General features: G+C 39.9%; 1 protein-coding gene across 3 annotated transcripts in view; it reads left to right on the forward strand.

Annotated features, from left to right (window-relative positions):
- Positions 1–20,706, forward strand: part of LOC115044612 (CUB and sushi domain-containing protein 3-like) — a 203,345-nt gene that overhangs the window by 158,963 nt on the left and 23,676 nt on the right. For all 3 annotated transcript variants that reach the window (XM_029503737.1, XM_029503739.1, XM_029503740.1), the window contains 7 exons: positions 1,615–1,788; positions 2,229–2,402; positions 5,046–5,231; positions 6,620–6,793; positions 11,252–11,434; positions 13,949–14,125; positions 19,010–19,192. In XM_029503737.1, coding sequence (XP_029359597.1) covers positions 1,615–1,788; positions 2,229–2,402; positions 5,046–5,231; positions 6,620–6,793; positions 11,252–11,434; positions 13,949–14,125; positions 19,010–19,192 — 1,251 coding nt within the window. The remainder of the gene's footprint in view (positions 1–1,614; positions 1,789–2,228; positions 2,403–5,045; positions 5,232–6,619; positions 6,794–11,251; positions 11,435–13,948; positions 14,126–19,009; positions 19,193–20,706) is intronic.

A 20,706-nucleotide genomic window follows, 5' to 3' on the forward strand; every position in this document is an offset into this window, starting at 1 on the left:
GACATTCGTGCCCATGATGAGTGCATGCAAACTACTGACCACAACTGCACGTAATTACTTGAGCTGCATTCAAACTCACACAACAGCAGAATGTGACGATTTCTCTGGCAGAGGCATTAGTCTGTGTATCAACTCTGAGGCACCCGCTCTCTTCAGCTCAAGATTGGTTCAGTTCATTAAAATAAGTGCACCTCTCTCTTGTTTAGTGATATGACAGTGTGCACATAGAAAAGGACCTCTCAGTATAGTCGCCTACTTCAGGGTTATCTTCATAGAATCTGGCACCTCTCAACTGAAGCATGATAATAAAACGCTCGGCTGAGTTTCTCTGTACAGGAGTAAATTGGGGAAATCAGACTCACAGTCAGTGGCAATTTCCCAGGTTTTAAGTGGCAGTGGAAATCTCAGCAAGAATCCTCCTCTCTGAAGGGGATTTACTGTAGCTGAGAGTAATACGATTACGTGCATGAATGTATTGCATAGATTTTGAGGAGTTTCACATGCATTCCTCCTTCTTTGGTAGATGAGAAAGGCTGAGCTATCACCACAAGTGATGCTGAAGCCAGTGTAAATTTAGAAATAATAATTCAGAGATAATGAGCTGAAAAATGCTTTCCAATTCCAATATGTTTCATGAATACACCAACTAATTTTGTTTGCCCGCATTATAATTTCAGGACCTTTTAAATCATCTCATTTCATTTTATAATACAGTTGTCAAAATGCAAAGTTATTCAAATGTGATAACACAAACAAAATTGTGTTTCTACCCTGGAACTATCATCCATTAGTTCAGTGGATGCTATTATTCTCTAGTTCTAGGAAGTTAAACTAAGTATTGCACTACATGAATGATTGACTGAGATCATTTATTGTGACTTATAATGCCAGGAGCCTTAACCGTCCACTGACCTTCCAAAGAAATCCATCTTGTCAGGACACAAGATATTAGCTTGCGGCAAAACCACAGTAGCTTAGACTATTCGGTGTTGCTGGAGTGGGGAAACTACAGGCAACTACAGGTACATCTCCTGACAAACTGCTGCATAACCATGGACGCCCATAAAAAGGTCAGCACATATGCTGCTGTTGTTGGGTGAAAACCAAAGAACAATACTAAAGGCTTTTCCTAAAGAAAAATATATCCGTCCTTTCCTTTTGCCTTGGCCAGAATTTGATATGACTCACCAGCTGGCTTCACTGGTACTGGAGAAAAATGTGAAAGATACAGAACCTGACTGACCTGACCTGAACCTGCCTGTGAAACACTGCACTCCACAGACAGTTCATCCAATCACCTGCCAAGCATTTTTTTTTTTTTTTTTTTTTTCATGTGCCTGCCTCTTTCAGACAATTTCCAACAAAGGCTTTCCAGATGGTTGTGTGTAGCAAACCATTTGGAACGTCCTTGTTACCAGTGCACTGCACCCTGTGCAAAAACTAGAAACGCTGGACAGCAGAGTTATAAATACCAAACACAAAAAGCATTTTAGGAATGGCTGTCTTTGTCCTGTAGAAGCTTTTGCTTTTTATCTGAGAAAGAAACACAAATGATAATTATGTGGTAAAACTAATCTTTCTTTTTTTTTCTTCTCCCCCTCCATCATCTCACAGCCGGTCACTGCGGTGTGCCAGAGCAGATCGTGAATGGACAGGTGATTGGGGAAAACTTTGGTTACAGGGACACAGTAGTTTACCAGTGCAACCCTGGATTCAGACTTATCGGCTCCTCAGTGCGGATTTGTCAGCAGGACCACAACTGGTCTGGACAGCTCCCCGTTTGCATCTGTAAGTAATCTAAAACAAAAACTCACTGAAGGACTGCCTCCGACAACGGTGGACATTTCTCAGAGTTATTTGTGGAAATGGACAAGACTAACACCCCCCCCCCCTTTAGTCTCACCAGTTTCCATAATGTGATTATCAATCTCTTATTCACCTATTGATGGACTGAAATGCACTATTTAGCCTTTCCCAAATGAGATCATGGCTTAATTTCTAATTCCCTTGTTGTTTTCTAGGGTTAATTGTATGATAAAGATATTCTAATTATAGGTGTCACTATTCACTTATTGAATTTTCTCTTCTATTTTCTCTCTGTCCACACTCTTCCTGTCTTCCTCCCCTTTACCCTTTCTTTGGCTTGAATCTTTGCTGTGTCTCATCTTCCATCCTCCACCTTACCTTTTCCTTTCATCACGTCTCTGGATGATCTGCATCACCCCCAGCCGTCACGTGTGGCCATCCCGGTAGCCCCATCTATGGACGCACCACAGGAGATGGCTTCAACTACAATGATGTTGTGCGCTTTTCTTGCAACAAAGGCTATACCCTTGAAGGGCCATCCACAGCTCAGTGCCAAGCCAACCGCCAGTGGAGCCAGCAGCCAGCAACATGCAGAGGTAAGGAACAACAATATGACTTCTGCTGAATGGCTGAATGACTGATGGCTTGAGTGACTTCATGTATCAGAAGACTGCAGATGCATCTTGACAGTTGAACTAAACAGCTGCTTCTCTCTGCCAGAATGCTTATCTAAGGCTCAGAGCGCAGACATTGCCTCGGGTGTGCAGCAAGAATTGATACAAGAACTTGGCACCTGAAAGTGGACCAAATTCATATGCATCTCATTTACTGCTTCCATCTGATTTACTTCTGAAAAAGGTTCCTCATAGTGTATCACCACAGTGAAGGGAATTCTATCTAATTCTACTTTTGTGGATAAGGTTAGCCATCAGTGGAGCCAATAGCTGCCAGCAACTGTCAGCTATTGGCCAAAAGATTCCAGCCAAAGTGTTGGGACAGAATGTAACAGCTTTTGCAAGTGCTTTTTTATCGACAGGAATCCGATGTTAAGATGACTTAGAGAATTAAGCAGCCAGCAGGTGTATCGTGATTGTTCAGATCTCAGCAGCCATTGACCTGCTATCACGCAGATATAGAAGCATATCTGCTAGATTTGGTGCTTATACATTTATTTCTTTGAATGAGAGACATCGCTGTTTGTTCGACTTTTCTGGGTATGGCATTAGGCAACAACATCTGGAGCCCTGGCCTCAAAATGAATGCAGGAAAAAAGCAATAATGAACTTTCAACTAATTGTATGGCAATTGGAGAATTATTTTCACAATTCTGCTGCCAACCCCCCCAAAGAAAGCCTGCTGCAGGGGGACATTACTTTGAAAGCAAGAAAGCTCTGAGTGCATTCACTGGAAGCTATCGCAATGGGTGTATCAGATGGTTCCTGTGTTTCAGTTGTAGCCAATTTTATTTCGCTCAGGTTAGGCTCATTAATGATGTGTTTATAATCAGCAGCAGCCCAGGCATTTTTGTGTCTGTGACCATGGCAGGGAATTGTTTACTTGTCTTTCCTGAAAACAGTTAGCTTGCTGGAGACAGAATGTGGTAAATTTTGCAATCTCATGTTTGGCCTTAACTAGTCTAAATAAAATCTACAGAAACAGGAAATTATCATTCAAATCAAACCAATTAATTTGACTGGGGCTTTAATTGGTCTGCCAACTGCATTTAGTCAGTCAAAATTGAATTTGTCAGACTTTTCCTACTTAAAAATATTTCTGGTTTTGAGCGATGAGTTTTTTTTGGCAGTCAGATGTGAAGACGAATGGTTGGTGTGAATACAGTTTCTGTGAATAGTAACATAGAGACAGACCTGGTAAAGCTCAAGAGAGTTCAATTATATTAAACTGTCATGACACCCTTTGTCTAAATATGTCTGTCTGTTCCCACCAGCACTTTCTCATTTTCTCTCTCAGCTTTGTCCCACGTTTATATAATTGATTAAATTTGATGTTGCTCTGAACTTCACCTACCTTAAGCTGTCTGAACCACCTTGTCAGCAATGTGGTTCTTGTACATTCTGCTACTTTCGAAATGCATGCTTAGGAATTTTTGACAGTAAACACGTCTTTTGTCTTAAGCAGGAGCAGCATGATGTGCTATTATTATTGACTGTGCTTAAATATAGCCTTTACTCTCTTGGCTCTGTGTTTGTAGAACAGAAGAAGCCATTTATCTGGTCATATCAGCACTTCTATTGTTAACTCACAAGTGAACATGTTGACGGATAGTATTTTTCAAAGACAGAAAGCCGGCTGCACGGCTTTCAGGAAAGAAAACTCGCATCTTCAGAAATACTGGGGAGATACTGATGGAGCTAATGAAGCAGACTGACACATGACAGAGACATTTTTATGATTTACGCCATGCAATGTTAAAGCAAAAATGTTTTGGACAGAGTACAACTTTGTATAAAATTGTTTTTGATAGAATAAAACTTGTCCTGATGTGTTTACCTCAACACATACTGTACACACGGCTAAGGTAAATATGATTTTTGATAAAACAGTTCTCAGAACCCATCGCACATAAATAATGTCAATCATGTGCAGTGTAATAACAATGAAGTACTATATGTATCTCGGCTCAACTCAAAATGTATTTGTAAAGCACTTAAAAAGCAAGCGAAGCTGACCAAAGTGCTGCACAGGTTGAAATCAAGTAAAAATAAGGTAGAAGTAAAGTAAAAGGAATACAATACCAAACTTAAAATGCCATAAATGTATATAATATATGTATGTAGAGAATCAGTGTATACTGTAGCTCATTGCTGGCTATGCGTTCACATAGAAAAGCTCAGAAAATCCCCTCACAGATGATTGTACATGGATTTAGAAATAGTTTCCATTGCCACCGAAAACCTCAATGAACTGATGTGTTTGAAAAGTTGCCTGAACCAGTTCTGCTGCTGCCCTTTGTAATGTCACAGTACCCTTATCACAAAGGGGGAAAAAAAGATAAGATACTGAATCTATTGACTATATGTAGGCCCGCACTCAAGCCAACAGGAATACTAGAAAAAGATAAGAGGCCTCTTGTTCAACTATGGTTTTCTATTGAAATCGTCCATCTTGCTTGAAATGTCCCTGTAACAATTGAACTGTTGTCAGTATCCCTCCATGGTGATTAAACTAATTGAATAAATACCGACAGCATAACTGTTTTTCTTTTCTTTTCTATACAGTGGTAAACTGTACAGATCCAGGCATCCCTGTCAACTCCATCCGCGAAAGCAAAATTGAGCATGGTAACTTTACATTCGGCAGCGTGGTCTTCTACGACTGCAACCCTGGATACTACCTGTTCGGCTCATCAGTGCTCACATGCCAGCCAGTGGGCCACTGGGACAAACCTCTGCCAGAATGCATCGGTACAGTGGCTACCTTCTTATTACGTGAACCATTAATCAACTGAAAATTGGTAACTCATCGCATCACAGTTCATCCGTTCACAGTTTAATTGTGTGTGCCTGTCCGCTGTTGGGCGCATTAGTCGATACACTCTTCTCAGTAACTGGTGTGTTATCCACAAAACGTTATGAATTAGGACAAATAAAATTAAAGGCAAAATAATGGAAGTTTTTAACTTTCATAACCTTGTTTTGCATTTGCATTTGCTTCTAGAGATTTTATGAGACAAGATACTAAGTGCAATCACTGGGAGCATCTGTGTAATGTTCGATGCCCCAGTGGCTGCTGGTTATGGCTGCGCCCTGCCTAATTGGGAAATGGGGGGAACTGTCATAGGACCAGTTGTTCAGGCTATAGCTAATGTTCCTGCAGAACCTAGTGATCAAATTATGACAACAACCATCCATGAACTGTTGTGGTTATGCGAGGTTGTAATGTTGCTCTCTAACACCTGGCTCATCGTACACTCTACTTTGTATAAGGCTGCCGACAGTAATGACCTATTTCCAGAGACATCATCAAAAGTAAACCTTAAAATTTTGCATACAGGCTCAGAAAAAAAACCTCATTTCATGGTAGAGATGACACATTATTTATTTTATCAAACAGAGCAGTAATTAAAGAGATCCACAGGAGTGTCTGACTTGAATGTTTATTTGTGAATCCTGGCATCATTGCCATTTGAAGAAACTGGCTTTTTTAAATTACAGGAAGAAATTTTCAGACGTGAAACTAAACTGATTGAATGGCATTTCCCATAAACATACATAAGGTTCAAAATATTGATAGAATAGAAAAGACCGGGTGATGTCCAAAGTCATTTTTAGGTCCTGGAATCAATCGGCATTTAATTTAGGTTTGTAAACATTATTGAATCTAATCGTCTTTTATGAAAATGTCATGATCGACAATGACTTTGTTGCAACTGATATGTCTCAAGGTGGAGCTTTAATCTACTCCCTGTACTTTATATTTCAACACAAGCTCTTCCTGAAACACAAAGTTTCAGTCAAAGTTCAGAGCAGTGAAAATCTGAGAGCCAACAAGTCGGTGGTTTTGAAAGTGCTTCACTCACTGATATCTTGGTCCTTTAACAACTGCGATATTCATTGGATCCTGGACTGATATGATAAATAATAAACCCAATTCATTTATTTATTAGTTTTTTATTATTATATTAAGCTTTCTCTCTCACAAAAGAAAACAATATGTTGTCCCCTCGGTGCCAATAAATTGTCGTCTGTGTGAGTTGGGATTTTATCATGCGTGTTGAGGCATGCAACTCTAATCCTGCCATCCATTCATTTGTCCACCAATAATCTCTTTATGTCTCTTCACTCTCATGCAGAGGTGGACTGCGGCCACCCTGGTGCGCCTCCTCATGGTGTGATGAGTGGGGAGAAGTTTACCTTCGGCTCCACAGTGCGCTACTCCTGCTCTGGGGACCGCCAGCTCATAGGAGACCTATCACTCACCTGTCAACTGAATGGTCACTGGAGTGGCCCGCTGCCCCACTGCTCAGGTACACAAACAAGGACGGAAAAATAAACATGCATACACAAGCATTCCTGCATGCTGAGACATGACAAAACGCTGTCTTTATTTCACTTCATGAGACTTTGGATATCTGTGTCTGATAACTACCTGCCCCTGTTTATATTTATATATATATATACAGTACAGGCCAAAGGTTTGGACACACTTTCCTATTCATTTGAATGAGAAGGTGTGTTCATACTTTTGGCCTGTACTGTATATAATATATATAATATTTTTTGAGAAACAATATCTGAATGCTCATTGTCACACTAACCTCAAGTCAACAGTTGTCATGAGGACTATATTTTACCTAGTAAGTAGATCCAGTGAAAACTGTTGCCAACAATGTACTTACATTTCTCTTCAGTGAGAGCAAAACAAAATTCCATTGTATTAGCATGCCAGGAATACTAATAACAAATATTTCAAAACCTGGGCAAGGTGAAATGAAAAGTATCTGCCTGGCCAGATAACGCTGGAAGTGAGACAGAATTGTCAGCAGAATATTCATAACACAGGCACAATATAAACACACCACCACAGCCGTGCAGTACTTAGGAGTCCTGGCAGTAATGAGATATTTGGTTAGTGCCTGTATGAAGTTCAGAGAAATCAATCCACAGGATAGTTATCATCCAACTAGGCCATTTTTTTTCACTCAAATGAGAGTCATGCGGAGCTGTTGTAGGATTTTTTAATGGGTCCCACATTCCAAAACATTTGGCCATTATTGTCCTCAAATTCCCCCTCCTACTCAAAGCAGTTTCAGTATTTCCCTTTTAGAATAGGCTGGCTCGTCTGACAATCAGGCTGTTGAATGGTGGACCAGCGCCAAACAACCAAAACAATAACACTTCAGCCATTATTATTTTTCGATTTGGTGATAGATAATAGATAATTAAGCTTCACATCTCATCTTAATGTGTAGAAGCAAATGATGCTGTGTGAAGCAATCGATCCAAGTGACAGATATCAGCCTAAATGCAAACTCTGGGAAACAAAGCTTTCAGCAGAACTTTTTGTGTCTTGTCTGCAGTAGCCTTAGCTGCAGACTCTTCACTTGATCTTTTCTGAAAACCTGAAGAAAATACTGTCTTATAGTGTATGTCTGCAGAACTACAAACTTTCTCCCCTTTAATCCATGCGGTGCACCCTGCATCACACTTTAAGCATTCCTGACCATTTAAGTGGATTCTCTTTACTGAGTGTTCGCTTGGTTTGTTCAAATCACTGACACAGAAGTAATGTTTGTAAGCAGACTTGTATGACAGTGTTTTTTTTTTCCCCTCCCTTCTTTAACTGAGAGTGCAAACTCTGTATTCACCTTTGAATATTTTGTATTTGCACAGACAGTTAGAAAATAGTTGAGGCAGCGTTAAAACTAGATTCCCTGCGTAGTGAAGAGAGCACACGGTTATTTGCTCTTAGTTTTATACGATGCAGGGAGAGATCTAGTAACACATTATATTTGTCTTTAATGAGCCTGTATAACTGTCTGCTAATAGCATTGCAGGATGTTTTATCATCTGGTCTTTTGAGACAATTTGGCATCTATAAATGAGATGATTTGAAGAGAACCCTCTTGTTACAACAAATGGACTTCTTTGAAAGTTATGATTTGCAGTTTTTTATAATGTTTAATTTTATGACTTACTCTGGGCTGTGTGTCATAAATTCTGCTACGTCTTGATTTGTCTAAAAGGAAAGGCTAATACACTCTGCTTTAAACCTTGGATATAGGGGCATATAAAACCAAACTAGATTTAGTCAATTCAATTAAACTTGTCCAAATTCTACTCAGCATTAACTTATCACTAAATAAAACCAACACAGCTCGGTTCCAACGTATTTAACCCCATAATGCCTGACCCAAGAAATAATGGACAGAAATTTTACATTTTTTGATTCTTCAGTGTTTATTTCAACCTTTAATAAAATGTAAATAAAATCGAATTTTGCATATTTGCTTTATTGTTTACATCATATTTGTTACATCAGGCGTGACACCCAATTCCGGCAATAACAAAGATTTTTTTCCTTGGCCATCTGTAGCATCTGCAACCATATACGCAACAGTCATGCAGTTATTGTTGACATTTGTGATAAGATCGTGTCACTATCAATATATGTGTTTAATAAATATGTATATATTTATTAGTTGATGCATCATCTTCACATTGGGGCTGAAGATTATACAGCACCAATGCCTCTGATTGGCTATGAACTCCACAACTGAGTTTATAAGTTGTTTATAAGTAAGAGGCTTGATGAATTCACACCCTTGGCAAAAAAAAAAAAACATCTGCTACAGCTCTAAAACAATTTAGAGCCAAAGTGCAGCTGGAACTAAGTTGTTGCTTACACAAACAAGTGTACATTGCAGCACCTAGTCTTCGCAGGCACATTAGCAAAAATGTGGAATAATGTGATAAAATGAGTAGCGCAGTGTTAGAAAGATAAAGGTTATAGAAAAAAAAGTGTTGGTTTGTTTTCTTGGTGCATGTACCACGTTAGTCACTGCTTCTCTTTTGCTCCCCTGCTTTTCCATGGTTGTAAAGTGTATTTGCAGAAAGCTTGATTCATAGCTGATGGACAGTTTTATCGGTTAAAAAAAAAAAAAAATACATAGCACATTATGATTCTTCACATCAACAGTAAAACTTTTGTTAAAAATTCCTCTGCGAGCCAGCTTAGCATCAGCAATGCGTCAATCCATGCTTTTTTGTTTTTTTTTCCCTTCCCCTCATCTTTTCTCCCTTGTTAATTAGTAAGAGGGGGCTTAAAAATGCTTGCCAGGCCAATACCCTTTTGTCTTTGTCTGTTGCATTGCTGAGTTGAAGGCCTTATTATTTCCTCACAAAGGCAGCCTGGTGAACGGACATTAACTCAGATTCAAACCAAATCCACTACCATCCCAATTAGTGAGATTATAGCTGTCACAGTGCATACCAAGCCAAGCTGCCTCACCTAACTGAAGGAGACTAATGAATCACTGACAGCGGCTGTGCAGCAAACACGCCACAACACACACACAAGCACGCTGAAATGGGCATCCACGTAAACAATCAACAAATAAGTGTAAACTTTAAACCTAATTGCAAAGTCAAGTGTAGACAAGTACATACACAGGCAGGGTGACATCCTAGCACCCGCACGCATGAAGTGCAATCTCTTAGACACATATAGACACATGCAGAACAAAGGCAATCAACATCACCCACACACAGCTGCAGCTAACCACGTCCACACGCAAATTCATCATCTCTAGCCGAGAGCCTTTGACCTGACAAATACAGTTTGTGCACACGTGAGCCTTGGAATATGTGTAGAAAATATGAGCTTGGCGTGTGTGCAGCAAGGCTTTTGTCAACAAGTCCAGTATTACTGCGGCTATTTGCTGCTCTGCAGAGAAGCAGCCAACATACAAGCAATGATGCACAGGGTGTGTGCTCAGCTCAAAGAACAGTTTCTCAAAATCAATAAAGCGCAGATCCTTCACAAAGACACAACATGTGCTGAACTGTATAGACAAGCACAGCAGCATATTAAAAATTGTCTGTCTGCATGCCTCCCTGTCTGTAAGACTTTGCCTTATAACACCAAAAATTTTGCTGATTCGTCTTTCTTCCACTGCTCATTTCTTTGAGACAACTGAAGAAGCAGGAGTTCAAGTGGTGGTTGGTGATATGTGTTTTCTATACTTTTTTTTTTTAACCTTTGCTCAGAAGATATCCCCAGTGAATACAAAACTAAAAACCACCCACCCGCCTGGCTTGCTGTTTATTGCAACTTAAAATGTCCACTCGATGTGGCGCCATCCTGACACCATAATTGTCACCTCTTTCTGATTTCCTATGGCTCAGACTGAGGACATGTCCTATTTTTTCACCCACTGGAGACCATGCTAATGGAGATGTGTGAAGAGAATGAACGAGAGACGCAGCATCTTCTTTCTTGAGTCAACGCATAGATGTGAAAGACACTGAAAGTACTGTATGTTCCTCCACAGAACAAAAGATGGGAGAGATAATTCAGGGCAATAAAAACGCATTTAGCTTCAAAGGTCAAACTGTATTCATCATTTCTCATAACCACAGCTGGTTGCCTTTTAATGGTGGCCCCGCTGTTTCCATGGACATAAAGCACCTGATGTTAAAGCAAAGTGGAAGTATTGGTCCTTCAGGTTGTTGGTGTTGCGACAAGTGCTCATTGGTTTTATAGATGCCTCCTGGAGTCAGAATATGTGTGAGTATAGTATGAGTCAGTCTTTTCTGTGTTCTCCTTCACCTTGACACACATGAATGCCGTATTGTAATTCATTACCGCTCCAGCTTAAAAGGGCCCATCTGTAGGCAGACACATAGACGGTTAAGGTGGGTGTCATCTTCGCTTTCTTGTTTCCATTGCCTGTCATTGTTTGTGTGGTTATCTGCCATTGCAGGTGACTCAGTTGGCACCTGTGGGGATCCTGGCACACCTGCCCATGCCAGCAGGGAGGCGGGGAACTTCAAAGTGCGCAGCAAGGTGCGCTTCACGTGTACAGTGGGACATACACTGTACGGCTCGGCAGAGAGAATCTGCTTTCCCAATGGGACGTGGTCGGGCAGACAGCCGTTCTGCAAACGTAAGGGAAAATTTAAAAATGTGTGTTGTAAATGTGTTTAAAAAAAAAAAAAAAGGGGGTGGGGTGGCTTCACTCATTTTTGTTTATGCAAAATAAAAATAAAAATAAAAATAACTTTATTTATTTTATTTTGTTACATTTTCATGGATTTTCATGAGTTTCATTAACAGGCGAAAACAAATACATTTTGCTTGTCATATAATACTGTAAAAGTAAACAGACCTCACACACACAAACTGCACACAAGCATGAAAAGGGCATACAATGTACAGTCACGCCTACGCATACATTATGGCAGAAGCTCATGGATGCAGTACAAAGCACCAGATGGATAAGTATGTCTCTGTCGCACTCTGGTATTTTCTTCCAGCACATGGCATTGTGACTGTACTGGCTTCCAGGTTGCAACTAAGAAATTCATTAATTCTAGACACCTAAAGCCAAGTTCTGTTTGGATTGTTATAAATGAATGATTGTGGATTTTGACGATATTAGCTCACAGAATGCCAGCTCTACATCTTGCATAAATTACCCTCAGGGGTCAAGCAGATATTGAGGCGCGTGTTTGACTGCTCCTGTTCTCCTCAACAACAGTCTGCCACTTTGGCACCGCGCCCATGTCATTTTAATATGATAAGCCAATGCACAGGCCCTCGGAATTACTGTGTGCATCTGCCTTTCATTCTATTTCTCTTGTTCTTCCCTGTTCTTCCCTTTTTCTCTGTCCTTTCCCCAGATGGCAACTTCTTCCTCTTCTTTGCTGATTTATCTTCATCTCATTGTCTGACTACCTCACGATCCCTGTCCACTCCTCCCCATGTCCCTCCTTTGTGTTTAACCCTCTCTGTTGCTCAGCCTTATCCTCCCTCCCCGCGCTTTCCTTCCACTACCTTTTTATCTCTCCATCTTTCAGCTGAAGTCTTGATTTAAAGATTGTTTTAGCCATCCTTCCACCTCAGGAAGGAGGGGGCAGAAATTCACTGGAGCCTGAACAAGTTTTGTCACTCCCTGTCTGTGATCTAAAGCCCTGTCTAATGTTCCATCCAAGCCCATCCATCCGTTATCCACAACCTTTTACAGTCTCTGAAAAGCAGTCAGTATGGATATTCAGCTTAATATCTGTCTCATACGACCATCAAGGTCTGTTTTGTGTTCCTGTCATTGTGGCTGTTTTGAATTATTCAGAGAGAAAGCCAGAAAGTCTGACATGGTTTAGTTTTGGAATGTGTGTCTGTGTTCTCATGTGTGCATGTGTGATACTGTAATGTGATTTCAGATTTCAGCACCAAATGTGTTTGGATATGTGCCTAAGTGATGCATTAGCACCCGATGAACTTGTGTGTGTGTGTGTGTGTGTGTGTGTATGTGTGTGTGTGTGTGTGTGTGTGTGTGTGTGTGTGTGTGCATGTGTGGTAATTGAAAAATCACCACTACACCTACAGCACGTCTGTCTCCAACAAGAATCACTATTTCAGATTTTCCAGGCAATTAGGTGATTGAGAGAGCAAACCAGCTTCATAATTAGACATGATATGGAGCAGAAGAAAATCTTATGAAACAAATTCTGTCCTCCCTCCTCTTCAGGGATGCATTTTTGTCAGAATGTTAAGGAGAAGACATCTCAGTGTAAAAGGCCCAGCCCCACAGGGCTCCCTCTCCGGGGATATACCATCTCAAACTTTGCATTAATTTCAGCCTGTTTGAGTAAAATTTTAGTTTTAAATTTGTGAGGAATCATGTAACATATGCAAAGTTATACCAAGTAATGCAATAACTCTACAGCCGTGCATTCATTTAAATAAAGTAAAAAATCCTGTTATTGTTAAAATTGAGCCCTTAGTCCTTAAACCAAAATTTCACATTACTCCCACAATCCTCTTCTTCTTTTTTTTTTTTTTGTATTTTTTTTTTAAACCAGCACTAAATGTCATTCCCATGGATGTACTGCAGGACGTGACAGTGCTCTAACTGCACTTTATTTACTGATGACTCATCAACAATGTGATGGGGATTTGTGTAGCCCTGCATCAGCTTTGCTCATTAGCTTGTCGTGATAAACCTGTGCTGCTGTACAGATCAGTGGTTCATGCTTCTTTAAGAAAAACAAAGCAAACAAACAAACAAAAAAAGAACATTTCATTTCATGCTGTGAAGTGAAACACTACATAATAGCCAATTCTGACATAAGCCAACATGTTTTATCTGCCACTTTCAGACTGTTCCACCTGAGTGCTAAACACTAGACCCAAGAAACTATCAATATTCATCAAGTCAAAAGCAAAACAGCTTGTATTTCATATTTAAATATTACTGTTCAAATAACATATTCAGGAATCTATTTTTCAAAAACTGCTCATCACCTTGAGACCTTCAGAAGTCATCTTGCTGCCACCTCAGGGGCTTCCAACTCTCAGATTGTGAATCACTGACATGGTAAATAGAAAATCCATTCCTATTTTACTCCTCTGACCTTCACCTTCTTTCGCTTTTTTTTTTCTTTTTGCCATTTTCTAGCTGTGCAGTGTGGGAATCCAGGTACACCTGCTCATGGCAGTATTTCCCGTCTGGATGGTACAACCTTCTCCCACTCCATTGTGTATTCTTGTGTGGAGGGTTATTTCCTCATGGGCTTGCCCACACGCCAGTGTCTGGCGAATGGCACATGGTCTGGCACAGCACCAAACTGCACAAGTAAGTTTTATACGCATGCAAGCATGAAAGGAGATTAGAGACATGTCTGTTAGTCTTGTGGGATACATTTAAAAGGCCCTTTCTGCTGAACTGTGTTACGCCAGGAAAAAGAAAAACAAAGCATTGTCTCCTCACTGTCAAAGCAAATTGTGAAGTGACCAGTGTCTGACCAGTGAGGTGTGTTGAGTGGCCAATAACGCAATGCCTTTGAACAGAGAAACACAGCCGTCAAAAGTCATTTGGTGTTGGTTGATCACACTTATTTCCATCTTACTTACTACATTGGCAACCATGTAATTTGTTATCCTCACTTTCAGAAGTAGAACAAACAAATATGGAAGAAAAAAAATAAGATGGCAAAGCCTGGGATCTCCACGGGTGTCATCATGGGTGTTATCTTGGGAGTGAGCCGCTAATCTCTAATTGAATATGGCCAGGCGTAACAGTAACACTTCTGTTAATAACATAAACCAGCTATTGTTCTATTGTGTTTTATGTCATATGAGAACATTAAGTGTAGAACCTTTAACCTATACTGAAAACAAGATAAACACCTCTGAAAAGATCTTGGACAAAGATGTGAAGACGCTCTCTGTTTTTTACAGAGAGGAGGCAATATGGCAGATGAACTGGGGTGCTAAAACAGGGTATAAGATTCCACATCGTGCATATATCTCTTAGAGCTGTCTTTTCACTGCAAGACATCAGAACTGCCAAGCAGGTTTTTATTGTCTGGAACTCAGCAAATGAGCCTTGCAGTAATTAAGAAGTATGCCAATCTATATTCAATTTGTACCAGGATGACTATCAAACAAAATTACACATTGTTCTTCTCTCTGAAAATCATCACATTCTTTCTTCTGTTATTGAATCACCAAAAAAAAAAAATGGCATGGGCATAATTTTCAATTTTGTAATGGAATGAGTCTCCGGGGAGATACTCACAGGGAGGAAGAAGGGGAGGAAGATTGAAAATTGCATTGAATAATAATGATCAAACGTGCAGAAAGACAGAATAGCTTTCTTGCCTCTTTTTTTTTTATCACTTTAAAGCCCACCAAACTTATTATCGCTTTCCTCTGCTATGCTATCACTTCACGTAAAATTTTTAGTGGTCAGATCAGGGACATCAACACTTAAGATGCCAAGATTGGCTCAGTGTGCCTTCATTAGGGAGGCAATCATTTTCACGGTTCATGGGCAATCGATCATGTAGGTTAGCAGATCAAAGTCACCCAGCATTCTCAAGGTGAGAGAAAAAAAGTTTCCATTTTATTTTTCTCGACACACTCGCACTCATTGGTTGATAAATGAAATTTATAGAGCATTATAAGGAATTAAGGAATTAGCTGAAGTGCATTACAATAGAGAGTTGCTCAGCGAAGCGTGAAGTAAAGCCATGAAGCACTTTATGAAATAAACCGTAAACAGCGATTATTCAGGAGGACTGTTTACTTTGTAACATGCCGTCATCCTGTATTTATAGTACTCCCCACTTCTGTTTCCCTTTTTCCACTCTGCTAGTTTAAATGTCAACACGGTGGTGTTAGATTCTCCTTGTGGGTATGGAGTAAAGGGATATAAATAAATGAAGACATCAGAGCAAAATGCCTATTTGCAGATCTGCAGAAAACTGATTCATACCCATCATTCTAATCGACAGAGCGATATCCATAATCAGTCCTTTTATCCAAAATGACTACAGTGAAATATGTGATCTCTAGTTGAGCTGAGGGCATCCAGTGACGAAAAAGAAAAAAAAGGGTGTTCATGATGCAGTGTCACTATAATATCTACATAATATCTTCAGCAAGATCAAAAATATCATACAACAAAAGATAAAGAGACGTTGGTGCTTACTGCCTGCTTTTAAATAAAGGTTTAACTAGAAGCAGCTTTTCTGCCTTCGTTCAACAAGGCTAAATGTAACTGAATGAGTTAGCAGGACTGCTGGGTTGCATTGCTAAAGTGAACCGTCTGCAGCTTTTGTGCATTGTACTTAGTTTTTCATTTCTATAGAGAGAGGCACAAGAAAACATTTCATACCTTTACTGTTCTTCTGATGTAGTAAGACCACTCACTCAATCTCACAGTTTTAGTTAATTTCTTCTCATGCTTAAATCAGGATAATTTTTTTTACTAAAACTTTGCGGGCTGAGAGTCAAACTGAATTAAAGACACATACTGTCCATACACTTGGTTTTAAACAGAGTAGGTCACCTGCTTTTTCCCATTATTAGAGTAATTAATAATTGAGATACTTTGATGCTAACACCAGGAAAAAAACAAGTATCAGACAGTGTATCCAAGTTTCCGCTAAGTATAATATACATGACTTTTTTTTCATTCCATGGCTGTTACACCTGCATAGAAACCGAACACCATGTGCAGCCACACGTTGTCACATTAGAGATATTTTGGCATTTTCACTTCCACTGAAGGTACATTGAACAGACTAATTTAGAGAGCAAATGGGAAAATTAGGTCAGGTCCAGTTTACAAATATAAATCAATAATTTCCCACAGACAAACAGCTTGATGACTTCAGTTTGTGGCCATTAGTCATGCATGTAAAAAAGCAATGTAAAACATAAGTCTACTTTCACAGTGGGACACATTAATTGATATTTGCTCATTAAGCTAAACATGTTGCCATTTATATTTATTATTATACAAAAGCAGGAATTAATCTTATCTTTCCATATTTTAAACTATAGTACAAGCTCAGGTATGTATGAAGTATCTTTTCTGCATAGGTAGATATGATTTAGCTGATCGAGTTCAAGAGAACTAAGACAAGTTTGCAATCCACAATACCTCATCAAAAAAGGTCAGATAAATCAGATAATACAGACAAGTTACTTTATTAACTACAGGAAATCCATTAAAAGCAGGAGATGTAAAATATATTAAAATAAAAGTTATGGAGTCCTAAATCAGCAGACTGCAATCCATTTTCAGACATAAATGACAGAGTACTGGGAGCAGGAACCTTTGAGGGAAATTTCATTAGATTTTCCTCAGAGTACTGTCTTCACTTTCAGTGTCAAAGTTTTATGTTAATTACGAAAAAAGACATCTAGGATTCAGTCCATTATTGGAACAAACAAAGACGTGTTGCCAGAAGACCCAGCTTCTTCCTCTGTGCTCAAAATAAGCAGCTCTCATATGTACTCTTTCAGGATACAAAGTTAGTCTCACCCAGTGATGACAAATGTCCAAGTGCTGAAGTTTTTGGCCGCGACTGAAAATAAACAAACTGAAATTAATTTAAGGGAGAAGGCATTTGCAGAGCCAGCCATATGCATCAAACTGGCTTCTTTTGTTAAGGTGAACAAGTCAGGAAATATTTTGTAAAAATTGCTCACAAATTAGTACCATAAGTTGAAGCAAGTGCTTTGAAAAAGCAATCAAGTAAATTCTGGCAACTTAGAGATTTACCAGAGATACTACAAGGCTCAGATCTGTTTACTTTGGAGGAAGTCGCAAGAAAAACAGCCAAGGACGGGCAAGAGAAGAGACTGAGCACTGTCAGGGGGATGCCACCCCAACATGAAGTGTTTCTCATTTTAAGTGGGCCAGTATCTCAAAAATGGTATCACAGTAGTTGCACATTTAGAAAGAGTTAGTTAATAATTTTCTTATTAGTGTCCCTGAGGGGCACAGTACAACAGATATTGTGTGGTAAGGCTTGGTCGTAGGCTAAATCCTAGCTCTATAGATAATTCTTACCATCGCATAGTAATAGAACTCATGAGAATCTTGGTGCATGTTCATTGCTCCACATGCTCAACTGTGCACAGAAGCAGAGAGTAATTATGCAAGATAATAGATTGCATCTCGATTGATTAAATTATGCACAGCCAACACCGGGTTGCTGCAAAGTAACCTCACAAACATTTGCCCTTCAAACAATGATGCTACTTTTTAGTATAAAGGTGTCCAGGAGACGTTTTTGTTGCAAATCATGTGTATGTCATTGCTGTCCAATCTGCCTATGTTTGTTGATTGAGTTTCCTAATTTAATCAATTTCTTATTATACACTTGAACCTTTTTTACTAATATAACAATGTTCAATTGCAATTCAGAGCTTTTCTCATGTTTTAATCCCACATTCACATTGAAACATTGGGGAAAGATTGTCACGTTGACATCTTTGTGTAGTCATACGACCCAAAAAGGCCAGAGAGTTACTTGAGTTTTGGGTAAAATTACTGCAATGTTTATTCATGGTTTAATTCTTATCCATTTGATTTAGATGTCGTCTCTGTCTGACCTGTCTGCAGACACTCAGATATTGATGCACCGTGTCAGTTTTCAATAAGTCAGTTTCCCAGTTGTCGTTACAACTTGGCTGTTGACATGAATGCTATTTAACAGATGATTTATAAGTTGGAGTGTGGCATAAATCAAGTGACCAAACCCAAGTTGTTTTATTTAAGTCCTCGGTTGGGTTACATTGACGTTTTTATGGTGTAAAATTCAGCCAAACTGCTTTCTCTGTAACAGTCTGTCAAGTGTAAGAGCAAATAAATGGCCTATTCGGACCGAGAGGATAGTTACTTTGTGAAAGCTTTACATACATTTGCATTGTAAATAAGTAAACAGATGCATGATTAGGAGACCACCAACAACTTCACTAAAACAAAAAATAGAAAATCTAGTGGACAACTCAAGCTCCCCGCTGTGGTGTATTAAGTTCTCAGCAGTCTTTCTTCAGACCGTAGAGGCATAATGTATAATTTCATCCAACACTCTGTGGTGATAAATGTATGCTTTTAGTTTGATTTCCAGTAAATTTCACTCACAGTTTAATTATGCTTTAATCACTATTTAAGATGATACCTGATCCATGTTCTTGTTGTGTGACCATCCAATGGCAGTGACCACTTGTGGCGACCCTGGTATTCCAGCAAATGGGCTTAGATTTGGTGATGACATCACAGTGGGCCAGAATGTGACATTCACATGCCAACCAGGATTTGTGATGATAGGAGAAGACAATGCTGTCACAAGGACCTGCACAAGCAATGGCACCTGGAGTGGCACCATGCCAGTATGCCAAGGTAAGTATCACACACAAGGGCACCCCCTCCCACAGACACTGCATCATTCACATGCTGCAGCCAGTCAACCTTGATAACCATCAGAAGGTGCTGTAACAACCTCGGGATGCTCGCACACTGTCACGCACAATATAAACTACATGCTTACACCCTTGGATGAAACAAGATTAGCAAACAAGGTGACACAGTACTTACTATGTAGTCAGATAGTGTCATATGGCCTGCTTCAGTTTGGTGCTAAAGCAAGTGGCAACCATGTATTAGACTAGATGTTGATGAGACGTAACGCACTGTTGCTACACATCTACAGGTGTGTACATGATAACAGGAATACACACTGCACGCTGATGGCATGCAGTTTTGCCCCCATATTTGTATCTTTTACACCCCTACATAAAAAAACATCCTCGTATTTTGTTGGTTTCCTGGATAAGAGGCAGGTTTGGGGGGTTTCAGAAAAAAATAGATGGCAAATGTCAGAATCCTTGATCCAGGACAGACTGATTTCATCCACACCTGTATCTCTACTTGCACCTGTGGAGGCTCAGAGCCAAGGCCAAAAGGTCATGCGACACCTGACGATGGATGGTTAGAAAGTGTTCATCACAACTAGGATGACTCTAATTGTGTTCCATTAAGTAATCTCTCTTTTGAAGTTTGTCCACGGTCTACAGGCTTGATTAACATCAGAGTTAGAAAAGTCACCAAAAGATTTTTGTCCTTGCACACACATCAGACATAATGCATGTCTGCCATCAACACCCAAAAAGTAAGTCTTGCATGGAAGATTAACTTTCAGTTCAAAAGTACGCCAGGAAAAGGAGGAGCCCATAAGGCAAGTGGAGGCTCATCGTTGCTAAGGAACTGTACCCAGTCTGCTCTCTGAGTTAAAGTGAACAGCGCTGCCATTGTATTTGCTGTCGGAGAACTGTGAAAGTAAAAAGAGACACATTTTGTGACTGGCATGCATGCAGTCAAAACTGCAAGGAGAAAGGGAAATATCCACAAATGAGTGTTGAAAGAAATGAAACACAACGGACAAATTCTTGTGCAATACCTGTTTTTGTTTCTAGTTATACTGAATGTGTCAGAGCCTGTTGTGGACCCAGAGGTACAGTACTGTGTGCCGTCCCTTAGCTCATAGGGAGCTATGATTTTAAGCCACACACTTCTTACCCTCCTAGGACTCCCTGTATGGCCTTGCTTAGACGTTTACAACATCTGAACTGACACTGATTTGCAATATTTCATGGGCTTGTTTCATTATTAACGTGTCTTGATCCGCAGTATGTTGAGGCTGTTGGATGGCGAGAGTAAGGGCATGGCGTATGTGAGCGTGCATCCTCCACCAAAGTGGATGACGTTCCTAACCTCTGAGCTCTAATCCTTGACAACTGCAGCAACAGCTCAGGCACTGGGCCCTGATGCCGTTGCGCTTGATGGGGGTGGTGTGCAGAGGAGCGGAACCCTACAGCTTAACCTTCCTCATCAAACACAGTCACACACATTCTCAC

This window comes from Echeneis naucrates, chromosome 6, assembly GCF_900963305.1.
Source record: "Echeneis naucrates chromosome 6, fEcheNa1.1, whole genome shotgun sequence".
NCBI lineage: Eukaryota > Metazoa > Chordata > Actinopteri > Carangiformes > Echeneidae > Echeneis > Echeneis naucrates.